Source organism: Aricia agestis, chromosome 20 (genome assembly GCF_905147365.1).
Source record: "Aricia agestis chromosome 20, ilAriAges1.1, whole genome shotgun sequence".
NCBI classification, from domain to species: domain Eukaryota; kingdom Metazoa; phylum Arthropoda; class Insecta; order Lepidoptera; family Lycaenidae; genus Aricia; species Aricia agestis.
In genome coordinates this window covers 14,043,419-14,060,900 of record NC_056425.1, presented here as the reverse complement: position 1 = coordinate 14,060,900, position 17,482 = coordinate 14,043,419, and the positions used below count along the sequence as shown (strand labels likewise).

The 17,482-nt window shown below is 39.9% G+C and overlaps 2 protein-coding genes across 2 annotated transcripts; one reads left to right on the top strand and one right to left on the bottom strand.

Annotated features, from left to right (window-relative positions):
* Nucleotides 1-129: 129 nt before the first annotated feature.
* On the top strand, nt 130-16,294 carry LOC121736930 (cleavage and polyadenylation specificity factor 73). The gene is made up of 11 exons (XM_042128400.1): nt 130-335; nt 689-752; nt 1,465-1,562; nt 2,586-2,714; nt 3,109-3,376; nt 4,396-4,581; nt 5,029-5,169; nt 13,839-14,420; nt 14,910-15,182; nt 15,709-15,831; nt 16,156-16,294. The coding sequence occupies exons 1-11, from the start codon at nt 262-264 to the stop codon at nt 16,285-16,287; spliced, it is 2,070 nt and encodes a 689-aa protein (XP_041984334.1). The 5' UTR covers nt 130-261; the 3' UTR covers nt 16,288-16,294.
* LOC121736933 (delta(24)-sterol reductase-like) lies at nt 6,120-13,064 on the bottom strand. The gene is made up of 4 exons (XM_042128403.1): nt 13,014-13,064; nt 8,386-8,577; nt 7,641-7,908; nt 6,120-7,316 (listed from the first exon to the last, which is right to left on the bottom strand). The coding sequence occupies exons 2-4, from the start codon at nt 8,572-8,574 to the stop codon at nt 6,172-6,174; spliced, it is 1,602 nt and encodes a 533-aa protein (XP_041984337.1). The 5' UTR covers nt 8,575-8,577; nt 13,014-13,064; the 3' UTR covers nt 6,120-6,171.
* Nucleotides 16,295-17,482: the final 1,188 nt, after the last annotated feature.

The following is a 17,482-nucleotide window of genomic DNA, read 5'->3' as shown; positions in this document are numbered from 1 at the left end:
TAAATATTAATCTGAAATGTAAAATAAAAGCTGTTTTAAAATATTAAATAATGATAATTGTTTTGAATTAAGACGACATTCATACAAAATTTGGCAACATTAACATAACCTCAAAATAATTGTTTACCGGTTGAAAGTTTGTTTTCATTTCCCATCCATAATTCTTTACTTTATTAACAAACGTGTTAACTATTTTATATAAAGAACTAAGGTGCAGTAAGTAGTGTGTTGTGGTAAATGAATTGTTAAAAGTTAAAAATCATGACGACTAATCCACGGAAGGGTACCGATCCAGTACCTTTGGAAGAAAGTGACCAGCTTATTATACGACCCTTGTAAGTGTTTCATTTCATCATTTTACTACAGCAAGACACAAACAAGACGTAATAATAGGTAATCGTTTTTAATTTCTGAACAATAACTGCAATATCTCAAGATTTTTATTTTTGTTATTATTGTACAAAATTACTTACTTGGAAGTTGGAGCTTGTTATCTCAACACACATTATCCAACTTCCTGCCAAATCTGCTGCAGTGCCTGTTTAATGAAAACAATAATTGCTCAATAAAAGATGCTATTAGTCTACTACTTTCACATCTTATTGATTTTAATAAATAAAGTTAGCAACCAGCGAGAACTGTACATAAAATGTGTGTGGATTAATGTAGCCCTGTCTTTGTTTTACAGAGGAGCTGGACAGGAAGTGGGCCGATCATGTATTATGCTGGAGTTCAAAGGAAAGAAAATTATGGTATGAGTTTCATAAGTCAATTAGGTATTGGTTGTGTATTAATTTATTGTAACAGTTCTATTAGCTTGTCACAGTAGAAATACAAAATTATAATTACAATAATACATTTAGGGGACTCTCCATTAATAACACCGGCATGCTTCGGCACGAATGGGCCAGCTCGACCGGAGAAATACCAAATTCTCACAGAAAGCCGGTGTGAAACAGCGCTTGCGCTGTTTTTCGTCGAGTGAGGGAGTTTACCGGAGGCCCAATCCCCTACCCTATTCCCTTCCCTGCCCTCCCCTATTCCCTTCCCTTCCGATCCCTACCCTCCCCTATTACTATTCCCTCTTGAAAGGCCGGCAACGCACCTGCAGCTTTTCTGATGCTGCGAGTGTCCATGGGCGACTGAAGTTGCTTTCCTTCAGGTGACCTGTTTGCTCGTTTGCCCCTTATTTCATAAAAAAAAAACTGTAGAGTACTTTATTGACACATTTAACACATACAATTGAATAGGAGCACGAGCTTCGACTGGCTCAAGGAATGCAAGCGTAACATGATATCCATTATACATAATATATGTAGTGAGTACAGACTGTACACCTACATACATTTTAGAGACAGATTTCTTTGTTAACCAGTTACTCCGTTTATTTTACTGTAGAAAGAAACCCTTTTGATGGTGGTTATGCTAAGCATGCAGGCATTTAATGTTGAAACAATTTTACAGTTGGACTGCGGAATCCACCCCGGCCTGTCTGGCATGGATGCGCTACCGTTTGTGGACCTGATAGAGGCAGATGAGGTGGACTTACTGCTTATATCACAGTGAGTATTTAAATAAAATAAATAAATAAAATTTTTGTGTTTAATGTGTTTACATTTGCACATCGTGAAAATTGACAAAATATGTGAAACACTGTTAGAATAGTAACACCTTATTGTACCATATTTATGCAAATAAAGAATATTATTATTATTATTATTATACATTTTAAATTAGATCTCTTAAAACACAGTTTACCTCTTGGCGTAGGCCTCCTCCAACAACTTCCACTGTTTTCTGTCTTTTGCAACCCGTCTCCAGTTTGGACCCGTAGAAAGTTTTAGCTCATTTGGTTTTGTCTTCCTCGGTTTCTTCTACCATCCTTTGGGTACCACTCCGTCACCTCTCTGCTCCATTTTCCTTTTGTGTCCCGTATCCTGTGGCCAGTCCAACACCATTTCTGCTGATCAATGTGAGTTAGGACTTCAGTGATTCCTGTTTTGGTACAAAGGTCAATATTACAATACAGTGAGTATTTACAATCAATGAATTCCAAGCTTTGAATTCCAATATCAAAATTATGCCAGTTCAGACTGTGCAGATTTAGATTTTAGATTAAAGCAAAATATGTCAAACATTCTTATTCCATTTGTAATACTAAATATAAATAATTCATTACAAGCTGGGAAAAATGAGAAAATTTTCATAGCATGCAGTATATATTATGCTAGTACTTAAATGAATTGAAGATGTGTGTGGATCAACACGATAACTAACATTTTGTAAAATTCAGACATTTAACAAACTTCGTAACTTATCTACTTCATCACCTGGATAATATATCTGGATACAAATATAATGCACAGTTTTTTTATTTAAAATCATTTTTCCAGCCCTTAAGCCTCCATTTATGCAAAAAAGGCAATTTTTTTCTCTTAGTTCTTCAACTCACGTCTTCAATTTGTTGAAAATTGTTGTAGACTGAGTCACTAATAAGTTAACTGGAAGCATTATTAATTTTACTGTTTAAATTTTTTGATTGGTGACAGTTATTTACCATGTTGTGACTTGTGCTTATGTTTCAGTTTCCACTTAGACCACAGCGGCGCGCTGCCGTGGTTCCTGACGAAAACCTCGTTCAAGGGGCGAGTGTTCATGACGCACGCCACCAAAGCCATCTACAGGTGGCTGGTGTCAGATTACATCAAAGTTAGGTTGGTCATTTAAAACTAAGTACATATAATATTTTCATGAGTTGTGATCATGGGTAAGAACTGATGGTGTAGATTTTTGTGAGCCTGCAATAAAGTTATATTGTGAATTGCTATGAATAATAAAAACAAAGGAAGTGTAACTGTGTCAAAAAATTTGTTCCACAAGTCTACAAAGTGAGTACCGAATACAATATACATGCATGTATTTGGTACACAATTTTGTGTATTATAGAAGTGGCAATTATTGCCATTGGCTTTATTTTGTAAATTTGAGTATTAGAAACATACACATAGAAAATATACAAAAATAAAACCAATGTAAAGATGCAATAAAAGACAATACTATAGATTTTTTTGCATAAGTTATAAAATAAATGAGACTATATAATTCCAGCAATATATCAACAGAGCAGATGCTTTACACAGAATCGGATTTAGAAAATTCCATGGATCGTATAGAGACGATCAACTTCCACGAGGAGAAGGACATCCGCGGAGTGAGGTTCTGGGCGTACAACGCCGGTCACGTGCTCGGAGCAGCCATGTTCATGATTGAGATCGCTGGAGTCAAGGTTTTATATACCGGAGACTTTTCTAGACAAGAGGACAGACATTTGATGGCAGCTGAAATACCGACAGTTCATCCCGATGTTCTAATCACGGTAAAATTTATTTCAATGTGTAACATGTTATATTATAATTTATATTATTCATGTCAAATGATTGGCATCAGCTTTCGGGGCCGAATTCGGAGAAATACACATTACAGTAACAGGCTTCTTGCTTTCTATTGTGGGGATATGCGTGGAGGCTGCAAAGGAAGATCTTCCGACCGAGCGAGGTGGTACGCTCGGTCAGGCCGAAGCCCACGTAATTGATTTCAGCTTTCGGATATACACCGACGCACTTAGAAAACTTCGATAGCGCGATACAGGATTGTGGAGCTAATCGTGGGTACCGCCATACTGTTAATAAATTTGTAGTCTACAAAAAAACTATAAAAGAAAGCAAGATGCCTGTTAAAGCAAATAATGTTTTAAAGCTATAGCATAACTTTTATCGCGGGCTTTGAGCGTGCGACCGAATTAAGAAAATCCGTAACGAAAATAAACCTAACACCCCCACTTCGACTGGCACAGCAATGCGGAGTTGAAAGCTGTGCATCGTGTAACGTACGCGAATTATAGTTGTATACAGTGCTCCCAAAGTGATAATGCGCATTGAAATTTTCGTAATTTTTAGGCAACGGTCGTATTTCCCGAGCGACGAAACGACGACGTCACTGCAAGCGCTGTTTTAAACTTAACTTTAAAAAAAAAAGCGCTTTGCAGCGACGTAGAGGCGTCTGACCTTCTTGGACATTACCATGGCAACGCCGTGATGGCTTCCCGGTGAGTTATAGCACCTATTGACGGACCGGCGACAGCGGACAGCCACCGGCTATATGACATTTACTTCTTTTTTCTTTGAACAAGGTGCAAAATGCAAGTGCATTGTTGGGGCTCTTACGTTTCATAGATTCGGGTGTTTTTGTGATTACGACAGTTAGCGAAGATTTCCATGCGCATTATTAATTTGGGAGTACTGTTAGTTGATAAAAGTTCCATGCTATAGCTTTACGGCAGTCCCCGAGTGCCACACGTATTTTATTGTCAGTTTTGTAAGTCCCCTCATTTGGCAGGAGTCGACGTACGGCACGCACATCCACGAGAAGCGTGAGGAGCGGGAGGCGCGGTTCACGGGGCTGGTGGCGGACATCGTGGCGCGCGGCGGCCGCTGCCTCATCCCGGTGTTCGCGCTCGGCCGCGCGCAGGAGCTGCTGCTGATACTGGACGAGTTCTGGTCGCAGCATCCGGAGCTGCACCAGGTAGGGACAAGACGCTATGAGATGGCCACAAGCGCACTTGTGTCATAATTATGCATACGAAAATATCGAACAACCTGTTGCCAACGTTTTGGTCACTCCATTATGCCACTAGATTCTAGAATGTAGTCGAAAAGTGTTCGCAACAAAATCTGTCAGTGTTCGAAACAGTGAGCGATTGTGTTGTGTGTTAGTAATTCTAAAATTTGTTTCGTAACAAGTTATTGGGTGTTTTTTAGGTTTAATGGTTAATATTTTGTGGACAAGCCAGGTTGGCCTATGGTGACGTTAGAGCGAGATGAATGGAAAAACTTGGCCTAGCAGTGGGACAGCATGAGCTCTTAAAAAGATCTTTTAAATCAGTTACTCTTCTATAATATTCATTTTAATATATTTGTATAGACTAGCTATAGAACATGTGCCTGTTTCATCTCCGAAATCCGGTGTCAGGTACCGATCTACTACGCTTCGTCGCTGGCCAAGAAGTGTATGGCGGTGTACCAGACGTATGTCAACGCGATGAACGACCGCATCCGCCGACAGATCGCCGTCAACAACCCATTCGTCTTCCGGCACATATCCAACCTCAAGGTCAGTGTACTTTCTTGTAGGGGACCGTTCAGACCGCACGCGACGCGTAGATGTTGCAGACTTATAATTATGCGAGTATGTCAGTTCAATATTTTAGAAATGCATCTATGAATCACTTTGCGGTCTGAATTGGCTCTAAGGTTTCGGCCAAACCTACGCGTCAGTAACGCGGGACGCGGGACGGGCGCGTCCGCAACGCGAAACTGGTGAGCACACCTGCTCGACTACGATGCGAACCGTAGATTATTTCCGCTCTGCCGACGCGAACGTCCCGCGATGCAGACGCACCCGCTTCGCAGTCGCTTTGATCGCGTAGGTTTGGCCGAAGCTTTAATGTTCTAGTGTTTTTGGCAGATGAACCCGATTGGTTATCACCGTAATCTTCGGCCGAAGCTACAGTTGTAGCCCAAAGTTTAAAATATGTAATGGGTATTTGATGATTTACTTATTCAACTTTAATTAAGATCCATGGGTCGCTGGTTCAAATCCGGCCCGAAGGACCAAAAAAAATATAGGTGTAGGGGCTACTGCTGCAGACTGCCTTGCACCTATTAATATTATATTAAAGATGTATGATAAAGATAATTAATGACAATTAAGGGAGAACGATTGATGATGATAAAATAAAACCGCCCCCTTTGAAGGATAAATGATAACTGACTTTATTGTACGTAATACAAATGAATATGATCGGCTTCATTACTGAGTCGTAAAGTGTGCATATTAATTATGTAATATTGGCAACAACCCGTATCTACAGGTTGCCTTAAAAAAAAACTTATGTTTCAATATAAGTGCCACATTTAATTTCTTATTATTGTCCACATAATATTAACATGCAGCACTGTAGTTAGTACTTATATTGCGTTTTATGTTTACTATGAAATGAAACACTGTCAAAATTTGGAAATAATAAAATATATTTCGTAACAAATAATTTTGCGTCAATATAAAATGTTATTCTTCCTCTCACGGCTCATACAATAAACTATAAACCATCATCTACGACAATGCATTCTCCTCACCGATCTTAAACACATCTAGCTCGGGCTTGACTTTATCATACAAGTGCGGGAAGGCGCCCTCCGCGTGATACTTACTCCGCAACCTCTCATATAGCGACAGATCAAACATTTGCTCAAACTCCTCTCGCGTCATGAAGATATCTGCGTAGAGGAACGAGTATCCTCCCACGTCTCGCGTGAACTCCTCCATCTTCCTCATAGCCGCCACTGGGTTATACGGCTTCTTGTCCTTGACCTTACCCGGGACTCCGTAAACGCCCAAATCGTTGTACATCGCGTAGTTTGTACCCGGGACTAAATACTTAGAAGGTGGACGCCGCAATTGGCCCGTCGATGGACCGCGATCCACTATCTTACATGGATAAACCAGCAATGGAAACTTCTCGAATAACTCGCTAGCTAGATTGATCTGGCGCTCCAATTCCTGCAGAGGAAGAACTATGTCTTGAAACACCTGTTTGGTAAAGGTATATGCCCTTACTCCGGGCGTAGTCGTGAACTTAAGGAAGGCAGGTTTCGGTGGGAGCAACCAGCCAAAGAACAGCCTGAATATTGGGTTGTTGCCAAAGGATATCATGTCTTCGACCACCCAGAATATGGAACGATTATGCCTCAAGAGGTAGTCACGCAAAGGAATCAGTTCGGTCGACTCTCCTTTATCCAGAAAATACTCCACATGTTTGTAGAACCAGGGCTTATACCAGCGCGCACAGTGGTTTACTTTCGTGACACCATCATTATCGGAGTACTCCCCCGTCATAATAACACACTTATCCTTACTGAACACAGTCCCTTCTATATAGTCAGGATGGTTCTTAGGTTTAGCCTCATTGGCGCCTGACAACTCCCTCATTTTATCGCAGTAGTTCTTCTGTCCTGTCACTGGGGTGTACGTAATCTTGATGTATGGCTTTATCTTGACGATTTTAAGTGTCAGAGCAACCAGGAACCCCAGGCTTCCGTGAGACCAGGGTAGCGCGTAAAACAGGTCGGAGTATTCGTTTTCAGCAGTTGCTGTGACCAAGGAACCGTCCCCCAAAACCACTTCGTAGCTGGTGACTGTCTCATGGTAGAGTCCAGCTTTGTGTGAGTGCGTTGACATTCCGGTGCCCATAGCTAGACCTGTAAATGGTTATTATTTTTATTTATACTTAGAGCTTAAACTGAAAATATATTTTTAAACAAGCTTTTTTTCAGTGATTATTCGAACGTTGGATAATATTCCTGCAAAATTTAAGAGTAAAATTTAAAAATCCAAGTTACAATTTAATGCAAACTACCATTTCTCGTCTTAACCCCTGTTTTAACAATCTATTGGGCTGTGAGATATAAAGACATTGGCATATCATAATATTTCTAAGGTCAGTCTATTTCGTACAGTTACACAGCTGTGATATTTAGATTTTAATTGTTGTTATTTTGGTTATATACTTTGAAGTTACATACCTCCTAAAGTCGCGTCCACTAGTTCAATCGTAACCGCCAACGAATATCCCTTCGGTATCAGGTACTCGGTTATATCCCCAATGGTTGCCATGGGTTCTACCCTCACCGTCATGGCCTGCTTGTCCAGCTCCAGGATGTCGTACAGCGGCACGGCGACCTGGTGGTGGAGGTGCTTCTCGAAGAAGGTGGTGGAGAGAGACTGCCAGTTCGGCCGAGCGGTGCACAGCAGACGCCGGTTGGCGGATGGTAGCTTGTTCCATTCCTGGACCTAGAATGAGGCATTTTAATTTCGTGTTATAATAACATTAAATGGGCACGATTCTTTATGATACTTACGGGAAGTCAAGTTATTAAAGAGAGAATTCAACCCACTCGTGAAGTTTTACAGCGTATTTTCTTTCATCAATATTAGAACAAAGTAACATGCTAATTTCAATATGCGTTGGGGCCACTAAGTACAGTCCATGGCAACAGAGATCTAGTAAACAGTTAATATTTCTTCAAATATTTTACGAGAATCTCACTATAAGAGTTTGGAGAGTCAAATCTGAAACTCAATTTGTCGTCGTCTCAGCATGGTGACAGCAGGACATAGGCCTTCCCCGTTTTCCATTACGACTAATGGCTTCTCTTTACGACTTATATAGGCATCGGACCTTAAAGGACATATAAGTCAAATCTTTTAAAATGAAAAACCTCTTTTCTCTAAGATGTGGATAATGTATTCAACCATGATTCAACCAGCCTTAGCCTGTATCCGTCTGACTTGGCCTTCGTGCCTGGTGGGATCGCTGGCCAGCCGCCTGAGAGCGGCGCGCAGGCGCAGCAGCAGCGTGAACAGGAAGCTGGCGGGCAGGCAGAACGCCACCACCACCAGCTCGCGGTGATCCTCCAGCCAGCTTATTAGGCGGTTCTTGAAGGACGTAGGTAGCATGGTCTGATGATAGAAAAAGGGTTATAAATTGGTCAAATCTTTGGGTATCGACCAAGTTAAAGTAATAAGTGTCTTATGATAATTGATAACATAATACAATGTTGCCTAAGAATATATTATGTATATCTATACTAATATAATATTATAAATGCGAAGGTATCTCTGTCTGTCTGTCTCGTTTTCACGCCAAAACTACTGAACCGATTGTAATGAAATTTTGTACACAGATAGTCTAAAGCCTGAGAAAGGACATATGCTACTTTTTAACTGGAAAAAGGGGTTGTAAGGGGGTGAAAATGCGTAAATTTGTTCAAATTAAGTTAGTTCCAAAAACTCATAACAGATGGCGCCAAGAGTCGCCTAGATCGCGCTATCGCTTGCTCATATTATGTATTTCTATAATAAGAGGTGGTACCATGTTGGGCTAAGGTTTTCGATTCTTTCGATTGTTATACACGTTATTAATTAATAACTTACCTACCAACTTAGATATCAGAAACAACAGCGCCAAAACTACTGAACCGATTGTTATGAAATTTTGTACACAGATAGTCTAAAGACTGAGAAAGGACATAGGCTACTTTTTTACTGGAAAAAGGGGTTGTAAGGGGGTGTTTATGAGTAAATTTGTTCAAATTAAGTTAGTTTCAAAACTCATAACAGATGGCGCCAAGAGTCGCCTAGATCGCGCTATCGCTTGCTCAATGCTCATATGTATTTCTATAAGAGGACAGGAGGTGGTACCATGTTAGTATTAGTTTTTCGATTCTTTTGATTGTTATACACGTTATCAAATAACTCATTTCTCACCTACCAACATAGATATCAGAAACAACAGCATACCAATAATAAGTAGTAAATACTAAATAGTTTATGGGTAAAGCTAAAGTTGTGTAATGCAGCTAAGTTGTATAAACAGTAAAGCTAAATAAGCTTTAAAATTTGAATTTTGGTATAAAAAAGTTTAATTAAAAATATATACATTATGTGCACACTACACGGCTGTTTTGGGTAAGTATTTTGATTTAAGAGGTACCAGGGTTTTAAAAAGCTTTTGACACAAATTTTGTTGACATCGCGCGCTATTAACTGAAGTCCACGCGGACGAAGTCGCGGGCAACAGCTAGTAGACATTAATTACACATTGTAAATATAGGTCTAAACCAAGAGACGAGTCACAAACGTTTCAATATTGAATGTCAAAATTTTGATAAATTTTTGTATAATTTGGTGAATAAATAAGTACTACAATCTACATATTATATGATCATCTTTTGACCCATTCATTTAGTCTAATGCGAAATAAGAGTTTACTGTATTAAGTGTCGTTTAAAGCATTCCGGAAAAAGGGATTAGGGAAATCCTTAAAATTGATAAATTAAAAATAGGTAGGTGAATTTAATTAGCAACAGATTAGATAAGTAAACAAAAACAGGTGCGCAGTTTATCTGGATAATGCCGAACAATAGCAACTTATCACATTTTGATATTGTGTGATATGAAACGTAAAAATAGATGTTAAATGTATTGTTTAATGAAACTCTGCAATAATTAATGTTAACTTGGTTGATGGGTCTAGAATCACAATTTTTTTGGTACAATTTCCTTAAAAATTTGCGTGTGTAGGAGAGCTAAACTTAAAAACAATTAAAATATGATTTTTTTAAATTTTATTAATATATTTTATTTAAATATTTATGCGATTTGAACTTGCCGTTATTAAATGAAATCATGTACATTTAAAAAAATCCAAGTTGTCCGTAACTTTGAGAAATATCTTAAGAGATCAAATGATCTTATGATCATATTAAAGATCTCAAAAATATTAATTTTGTGGAATTCTACATTCTACTTTAAACGTATGTAAGTACATAGAACATACCTAAGAAAGATTGGACAACATTTACATAAAATCTCTTAATTATACATTTCTGGACTCTTTATATTATTATTTTACCATGTTAATATCAGTAACTTGTATCATCTTTATAATTTAAACTAGCTGTTGCCCGCGACTTCGTCCGCGTGGACTTCAGTTTATAGCGCGCGATGTCAACAAAATTGGTGTCAAAAGCTTTTATAAAAAAACCCTGGTACCCCTTAAATCAATACAGCTGTGCAGTGTGCAAACAATAAGTACTTCATTTTTGTATGTTAAACTTTATATATTATGCCAAATTTTAAAGCTTATTTAGCCCCCCAATTACACAACTTTACCCATAAACTATTTATCATTGATAGGTTTAGCCCCAATTTCACCAACGTCTGTTAGTGTTAACAGCTTGTTAAAATATCCTGTCTTCTCTTTCATTCATATGAAAAACGAAACAGCTAACGTGATACTAATTCGAGCATTAACTTTAACAGTCGTTGGTGAAATTTGGTCTTAAGGTTACGTCACTGCCTGCACAGATAAAGTACTGAGTTATTTAATACCGTAGAATAGATATAACAATCGAAAAAAATCGAGACTTAAATGTAAGATGATACCACCTCTTATAAAAAGACTTTTGAGCAAGCGTCAGCGCGATGTAGAAGACGCACGGCGCCATCTATTATGAATTTTTTGAACAAATTTACGACCCTTACAACCCTTTTTTCCAGTAAAAAAGTAGCCTATGTCCTTTCTCAGGCTTTAGACTATCAGTATACAAAATTTCATTACAATCGGTTCGGTAGTTTTGGCGTTTGGCGTGAAAGCGAGACTGACAGACAGACAGACAGACAGAGATACTTTCGCATTCATAATATTAGTACAGATTATGTGCACACTGCACAGCTGTTTTTGGGTATTTTGATTAATTAAGGGCCGTGCTACACCGGAATGGCAGCGGCGAGGCGAGCACTTTCAGCGCTGCCATTCCGGTGTAGCGCGCTGCGCGGCCTTAAGAGGGGTACCACTTACCAGGGTTTTAAAAAGTTTTTAAATTTGACACAAATTTTGTTGACACCGCGCGCTATAAACTAAAGTCCACGCGGACGAAGTCGCGGGCAACAGCTAGTTATGAATAAAAACAATAATATATAATAAAGTAGGTATGATTAGTTCTGTTATAATAATGAAGTAAAAATAAAGCGCCATCTGTTTTCATATATTAGAATTAAAATGTAAAAATATTTTCTGGATGGAATATAGGCCAACACAACACACTCGAACTCCTTAGAAATGCAGTAGGAGTTCTATAAGATCAGATAGATTGATTATTATTATAGCAAGTGATAATATTATTAAACATAATATTCTAACGTATTAAAAACTATAAACAAAAACATAATAACTATTAAGTATGATTAGTTCTATGTTACAACGAAGTAAAAAAAAAGCGCCATCTGTTGAATCGTATTAGAACTAAAATGTTCATTGCATCGCGTCGATATATTTCTGGATTTTTTATAATATTATACATAAAATATATTTAAGATTTTTGAAATATTATTTTAATACACATTCAAGACCCAGGAACATTGAAAACTTTTTGTTCCGCCTGCGGGACTCGAACCCAGGACCCCCGGGATGAGCGCTGGCCACGCGCAATGCGAAGTAATTTTCATCGATATTTTCATGGAAATAAGATATTTTCCCACATCAAAATGTAGCCTATGTCCTTTCTCAGACTCTAGAATAACTGTGTACAAAATTTCATTGCAATCGGTTCAGTAGTTTTGGCGTGAAAGCGAGACAGACAGACAGACAGACAGACAGACAGACAGACAGACAGAGATACTTTCGCATTTATAATATTAGTATAGATTAGAATTAAAATGTAAAAATATTTTCTGGATGGAATATAGGCCAACACAACACACTCGAACTCCTTAGAAATGCAGTAGGAGTTCTATAAGATCAGATAGATTGATTATTATTATAGCAAGTGATAATATTATTAAACATAATATTCTAACGTATTAAAAACTATAAACAAAAACATAATAACTATTAAGTATGATTAGTTCTATGTTACAACGAAGTAAAAAAAAAGCGCCATCTGTTGAATCGTATTAGAACTAAAATGTTCATTGCATCGCGTCGATATATTTCTGGATTTTTTATAATATTATACATAAAATATATTTAAGATTTTTGAAATATTATTTTAATACACATTCAAGACCCAGGAACATTGAAAACTTTTTGTTCCGCCTGCGGGACTCGAACCCAGGACCCCCGGGATGAGCGCTGGCCACGCGCAATGCGAAGTAATTTTCATCGATATTTTCATGGAAATAAGATATTTTCCCACATCAAAATGTAGCCTATGTCCTTTCTCAGACTCTAGAATAACTGTGTACAAAATTTCATTGCAATCGGTTCAGTAGTTTTGGCGTGAAAGCGAGACAGACAGACAGACAGACAGACAGACAGACAGACAGACAGAGATACTTTCGCATTTATAATATTAGTATAGATGCCAGTCCAAAAACACATAAATAATACTTACTGTAATAGTCACAAGTCACATGTACCGGCAAACTTATCACCACACCAACATTACAAACACAAACAGTCCACCAGTAGCCAGCATCGTGTGCTACTGAACACTACTGATACTGAATTAATAAACAAATAAGGATTAATTATTCACCACGCCAAATATACGTTCCGATTCGCAAAAGCGCTCTGACAAGTGACATTCCTTGAAATGTTACACAATAACTTTTGCAGTTGTTTTGATCAATCATTATTTTTAAATTTAAGGTATTATAATATACAATTAATGTTAAACAAAGTGTTCAAAATGTACGCAAGAATAACTGTACACAGTTGAATTAATAATCTAAACTAGCATTAATAATATTATGTAGTCGTAAAACGAAACGTATAACCTTGATCGCCGGCCGGCGTTTTAATTTCGGGTCGACCTTCACCGCTGATGACCTAATATAATGCTGGAGATAATGTTTCGTTCATTGATTTACACCTTCTATGAACAAGATTTTGACCTTACGTTTTTAATTATGGCTTGAAATTAGAAGCTGAAAAAGCTTAGTAACATTGTTGTAAGTAAATTCGTTCTTAAAAGTTAGCAACGTATTGGTGATTTCCAATGTTGCTGATGCACATGCCCTTTAGCTTTTCTTGTGTCGGTCTTGAATGGCTTCAATTATGACAGGCTATGCCTAATGTATGGCGACCAATTAATTGTAGATTTCCATTTCCCATTGAAAATCTTTCACCAACGATCTCAATTCTCTCTCTTACGGGTTTCTAGACTATCTCTTAAAACCTTCATTACCGTACATCTCAAACTCTCCTCAAATTTCAGGGCATAGACCACTTCGAGGACATAGGTCCGTGCGTGATAATGGCGTCGCCGGGCATGATGCAGTCCGGGCTGTCGCGCGAGCTGTTCGAGTCCTGGTGCACCGACCCCAAGAACGGAGTCATAATCGCCGGCTACTGCGTCGAGGGCACCCTCGCCAAGACCGTGTTATCAGAGCCTGACGAAATCACCACCATGGCTGGTCAGAAGCTCCCGCTAAGGATGTCCGTGGATTACATATCGTTTTCGGCGCATACCGACTACGCGCAGACGAGCGAGTTTATTTCGCTGCTGAAGCCGCCCCATGTGGTGCTAGTTCACGGGGAACAGAACGAGATGTCTCGTCTGCGAGCGGCGTTAACTCGCGAGCATCGAGGGAAGCTGCTCGTCCATACTCCGCGGAACACCCAGCCCCTGGCGCTGACCTTCCGTGGGGACACCACGGCGAAGGTGCTGGGCGCGCTGGCGGAGCAGCCGCCGGAGCCCGGGGCGCCGCTGCAGGGCGTGCTGGTGAAGAGAAACTTCACCTACCACGTGCTGGCCCCGGCTGACTTGCCGCGGTATACCGAACTCGCGTCCTCTGAGGTATGTGTGTCCTCAATCCATACTATAAATGCGAAAGTTGGTGTGTCTATTTGTTACCTCTTTGTGCTTGAACAGCTTGTACAGTTACGTTAAATAATTTTGTCACAACGAAGTTACGAGCTACATTTAGTATATTCTACTAACTTCGTAAAATAGGAGAAATAAGCAGAAATTCGGGTAATAATTTTTACCAACTGTTGCGCAAAAGTAAAGCCCAATAAATATACAATGGTATATTTATTTTTTCATATTACGATATTATAAACCGTCAATAATTTGTATTATGAAAATGTCCGTAAAATATTATACAGGTGTAACAAAACAAGCGCCCCCGCGTCACGAGTTTCCCCATATAAAAGTGAAAAAAGTTGATTTTTCATCGCTGCTACTTTCACAGTGAACTCTTTACGAGGAACACGTACACACCCTAAAGTATTATTACTTAGTTTTGATACAGCCTGTATAGTAAGAAATATTTGTACGTTTCAGGTCCGCCAGCGTCAATCCCTGCAATACCCGGGCTCGCTGGCGTCGCTCCGGCTGGCGTTGTCCCGGCTCGGGCCGGTGCAGTTCTCCGGCGCGCGGTGGCTGGTGTTCGGGCGCGTGTGGCTGACGCCGGAGCTGCCCGTGGTGACGCTGGAGTGGGCGGCCGAGCCCGTCGCCGACATGTTCGCGGACGCCACCGTCGCCGCGTTGCTGGCCCCGCCCCCCGCCGCCACGCACGCGCCCACCGCGCATAAACTTGACCGGATGCACTTCAAGGTAGGATACAAACGCTGGTAGCTGGTAACCATTAATAATGTGGCTATACCCACAATTGGCCTTATAATCCTTGCGCTATCGAAGTTTCGGAGATTTAAACGGAGTTATAAATAACGTCTGAAATGACGTCAGTGGGCTTCGGCCTGACCGAGCATATCACCTCGCTCGGTCGGAAGGTCTTCATTTGCGGCCTCCGCCCATATACCTACAATACTATAGAAGAAATAGTCATAGGCAGAAGGCAGACCTACTTCATATGGCTTAACATAACGCGACCTTATTACGTAGGTCGATAGCGCGAGGCAGAATTACGGCGCTAGTTTGTCCGCCACAGTATGTTTATGTTATGTAATATCTTGTGTTAATTCACTGCCGTGTAACGAATTTTGTTTGAAATTTCCTCCAGTCCGCAAGATTTCATTCAAACTGTAAATCGATGGCACAACACTTCATGATGATATGCCAAATTTTTTATTAAAAAATTAAGCCGCGTTATTTAGAACTTCAAGTATATGTCTGTTACCAGGAGTGCGCGATCGAGATGCTGCAAGAGATGTTCGGGGAGGACTGCGTGCCCAAGATATTCAAGGGGGACAAACTGTTCGTCGACGTCGCCGGACGACGCGCAGACATCGACCTGCTCACACTGGTGAGAAACCAATATGCGACTATAATAATAATACAAATGAGATAGTGTGTTTACGTTTAAACCGCTGATCCAATTTTATTTAAATTTTTCTTCTTTTAATAGTTCTATTCAAAAACAAATTAGGTTTCCATGTGATAAACTAATTTCGACACATCGAAATTATATTTTCTATTTTTAAACAATAATTGCATTTATTTAAATTCACATACCCTTGTTATGGTAGAATATACAGAACCATCATTATGACTTAAGACTGAAATTGTAGTGCATTATTGTGAATAAAGAATTATGAATTATCTAAAATATTATATTAATGTGTTACAGGAGGTGTCCAGTGCGGACGCGAGCCTCGAGCGCGTGGTGCAGTCGGCCATCACGAAGCTGCTGTCGGCGCTCGCGCCCGCCAAGCCGCCGCCCGCGCCCCTAGACGACGAGGCGCTGCTCGCCGAACAGTGACGCGGCTGACGACGTCTCACACTACTAACCAGAGTCCTAATTCACAATGCCCAATTTGACCCGGATTGGGAAACTTCATAGCGCGATATCCAATAAACGCTCGCCGCGCTAGGCGTTGACCAATGAACGCACGATAAAGTTTCCGAATCCGTCTCGAGCTAGAATCGTGAATCGCCCTGCAGGGTCAGATTTATATTTTTATGAGTATAGGCCATTTCAATTTTGCTACCCCTACGTACGAATTCTGCCGAAATCCTAGGACGCTGCCGTCCCCTCTAGGACGCCATAGGACGCTACCGCCCATAGGTCATGGCCTACACTGGCCATACATAAATCCAGAGCTGGTACTGATAGAGTCAGCGCAAACAGAACGGAGCGCAGCGGAGAGGATTTTACTATCGCACTTGGAAAAATATTAAAGTGCGATAAGGGGTGCCCGCGTATCCTCAAGAACTCGCGAGCATTTTTTGTAATGTTCAAACATTTATGCACTTTAGTGTAATATGTAATTTTAAAGTTTATTTTTAAGAGCGTTAATAAAATCCTCTCGGCTGCGTTCCGTTCTGTCTGCGTCGAATCGTAGTGACGTTATACGTCTAGTTAGGTTGCGCCTCAGTACTGACTAGTGACGTCATCTGGCTAGCAACGACTCAGACCTCAGTAGTCAGTACTGCCGTAGTAGACAAGTGGCAAGCGATCATCCCTTCGCTAGCGAATACTAATGCCAAATCCTATACAATTTGTTGGCGTTTAATAATCGCTTGCCACTTGTCTAGGCCCTCTGATCAGTGACGTCACACCGACGAGAAAAGCACTGCACGTTTAGAATGGCTTCATAGAAAGATTTCTTACTACAGAAGAATATGGTTACAAACTGTCAAAGTATTAGTAGTACTATTTTGTAATGTGCTAAGCCCCAATTTCACCAACGACTGTTAAAGTTAACGACGGAATTAGTATCACGTTACCTCTTTCGATTTTCATATGAATAAAAGAGAAGACATTACATTTTAACAAGCTGTTAACACTAACAGACGTTGGTGAAATTGGGGCTAAGCCTGCAGGGCGTTATTGACGCCGCGCGTCCCTTAGCAGTGACATCGCACACTCGTACTGACAATATCCCAATGTAAATATATTTTATACTTTAAAATACATAGTTAATTGCAATAAGTATTTGATATGACTGTTATTT

Bases quoted from the DNA above. Each gene is read 5' to 3' on its own strand.
- LOC121736930 (XM_042128400.1), top strand. From the start codon at position 262: ATGACGACTAATCCACGGAAGGGTACCGATCCAGTACCTTTGGAAGAA. The intron at 336-688 runs GTAAGTGTTTCA...TTTGTTTTACAG, and splicing joins CAGCTTATTATACGACCCTT to AGGAGCTGGACAGGAAGTGG. The intron at 5,170-13,838 runs GTCAGTGTACTT...CTCAAATTTCAG, and splicing joins GGCACATATCCAACCTCAAG to GGCATAGACCACTTCGAGGA.
- LOC121736933 (XM_042128403.1), bottom strand. From the start codon at position 8,574: ATGCTACCTACGTCCTTCAAGAACCGCCTAATAAGCTGGCTGGAGGAT. The intron at 7,909-8,385 runs GCTGGTTGAATC...GCCTCATTCTAG, and splicing joins TCAGACGGATACAGGCTAAG to GTCCAGGAATGGAACAAGCT. The intron at 7,317-7,640 runs GTATGTAACTTC...AACCATTTACAG, and splicing joins AGTGGACGCGACTTTAGGAG to GTCTAGCTATGGGCACCGGA.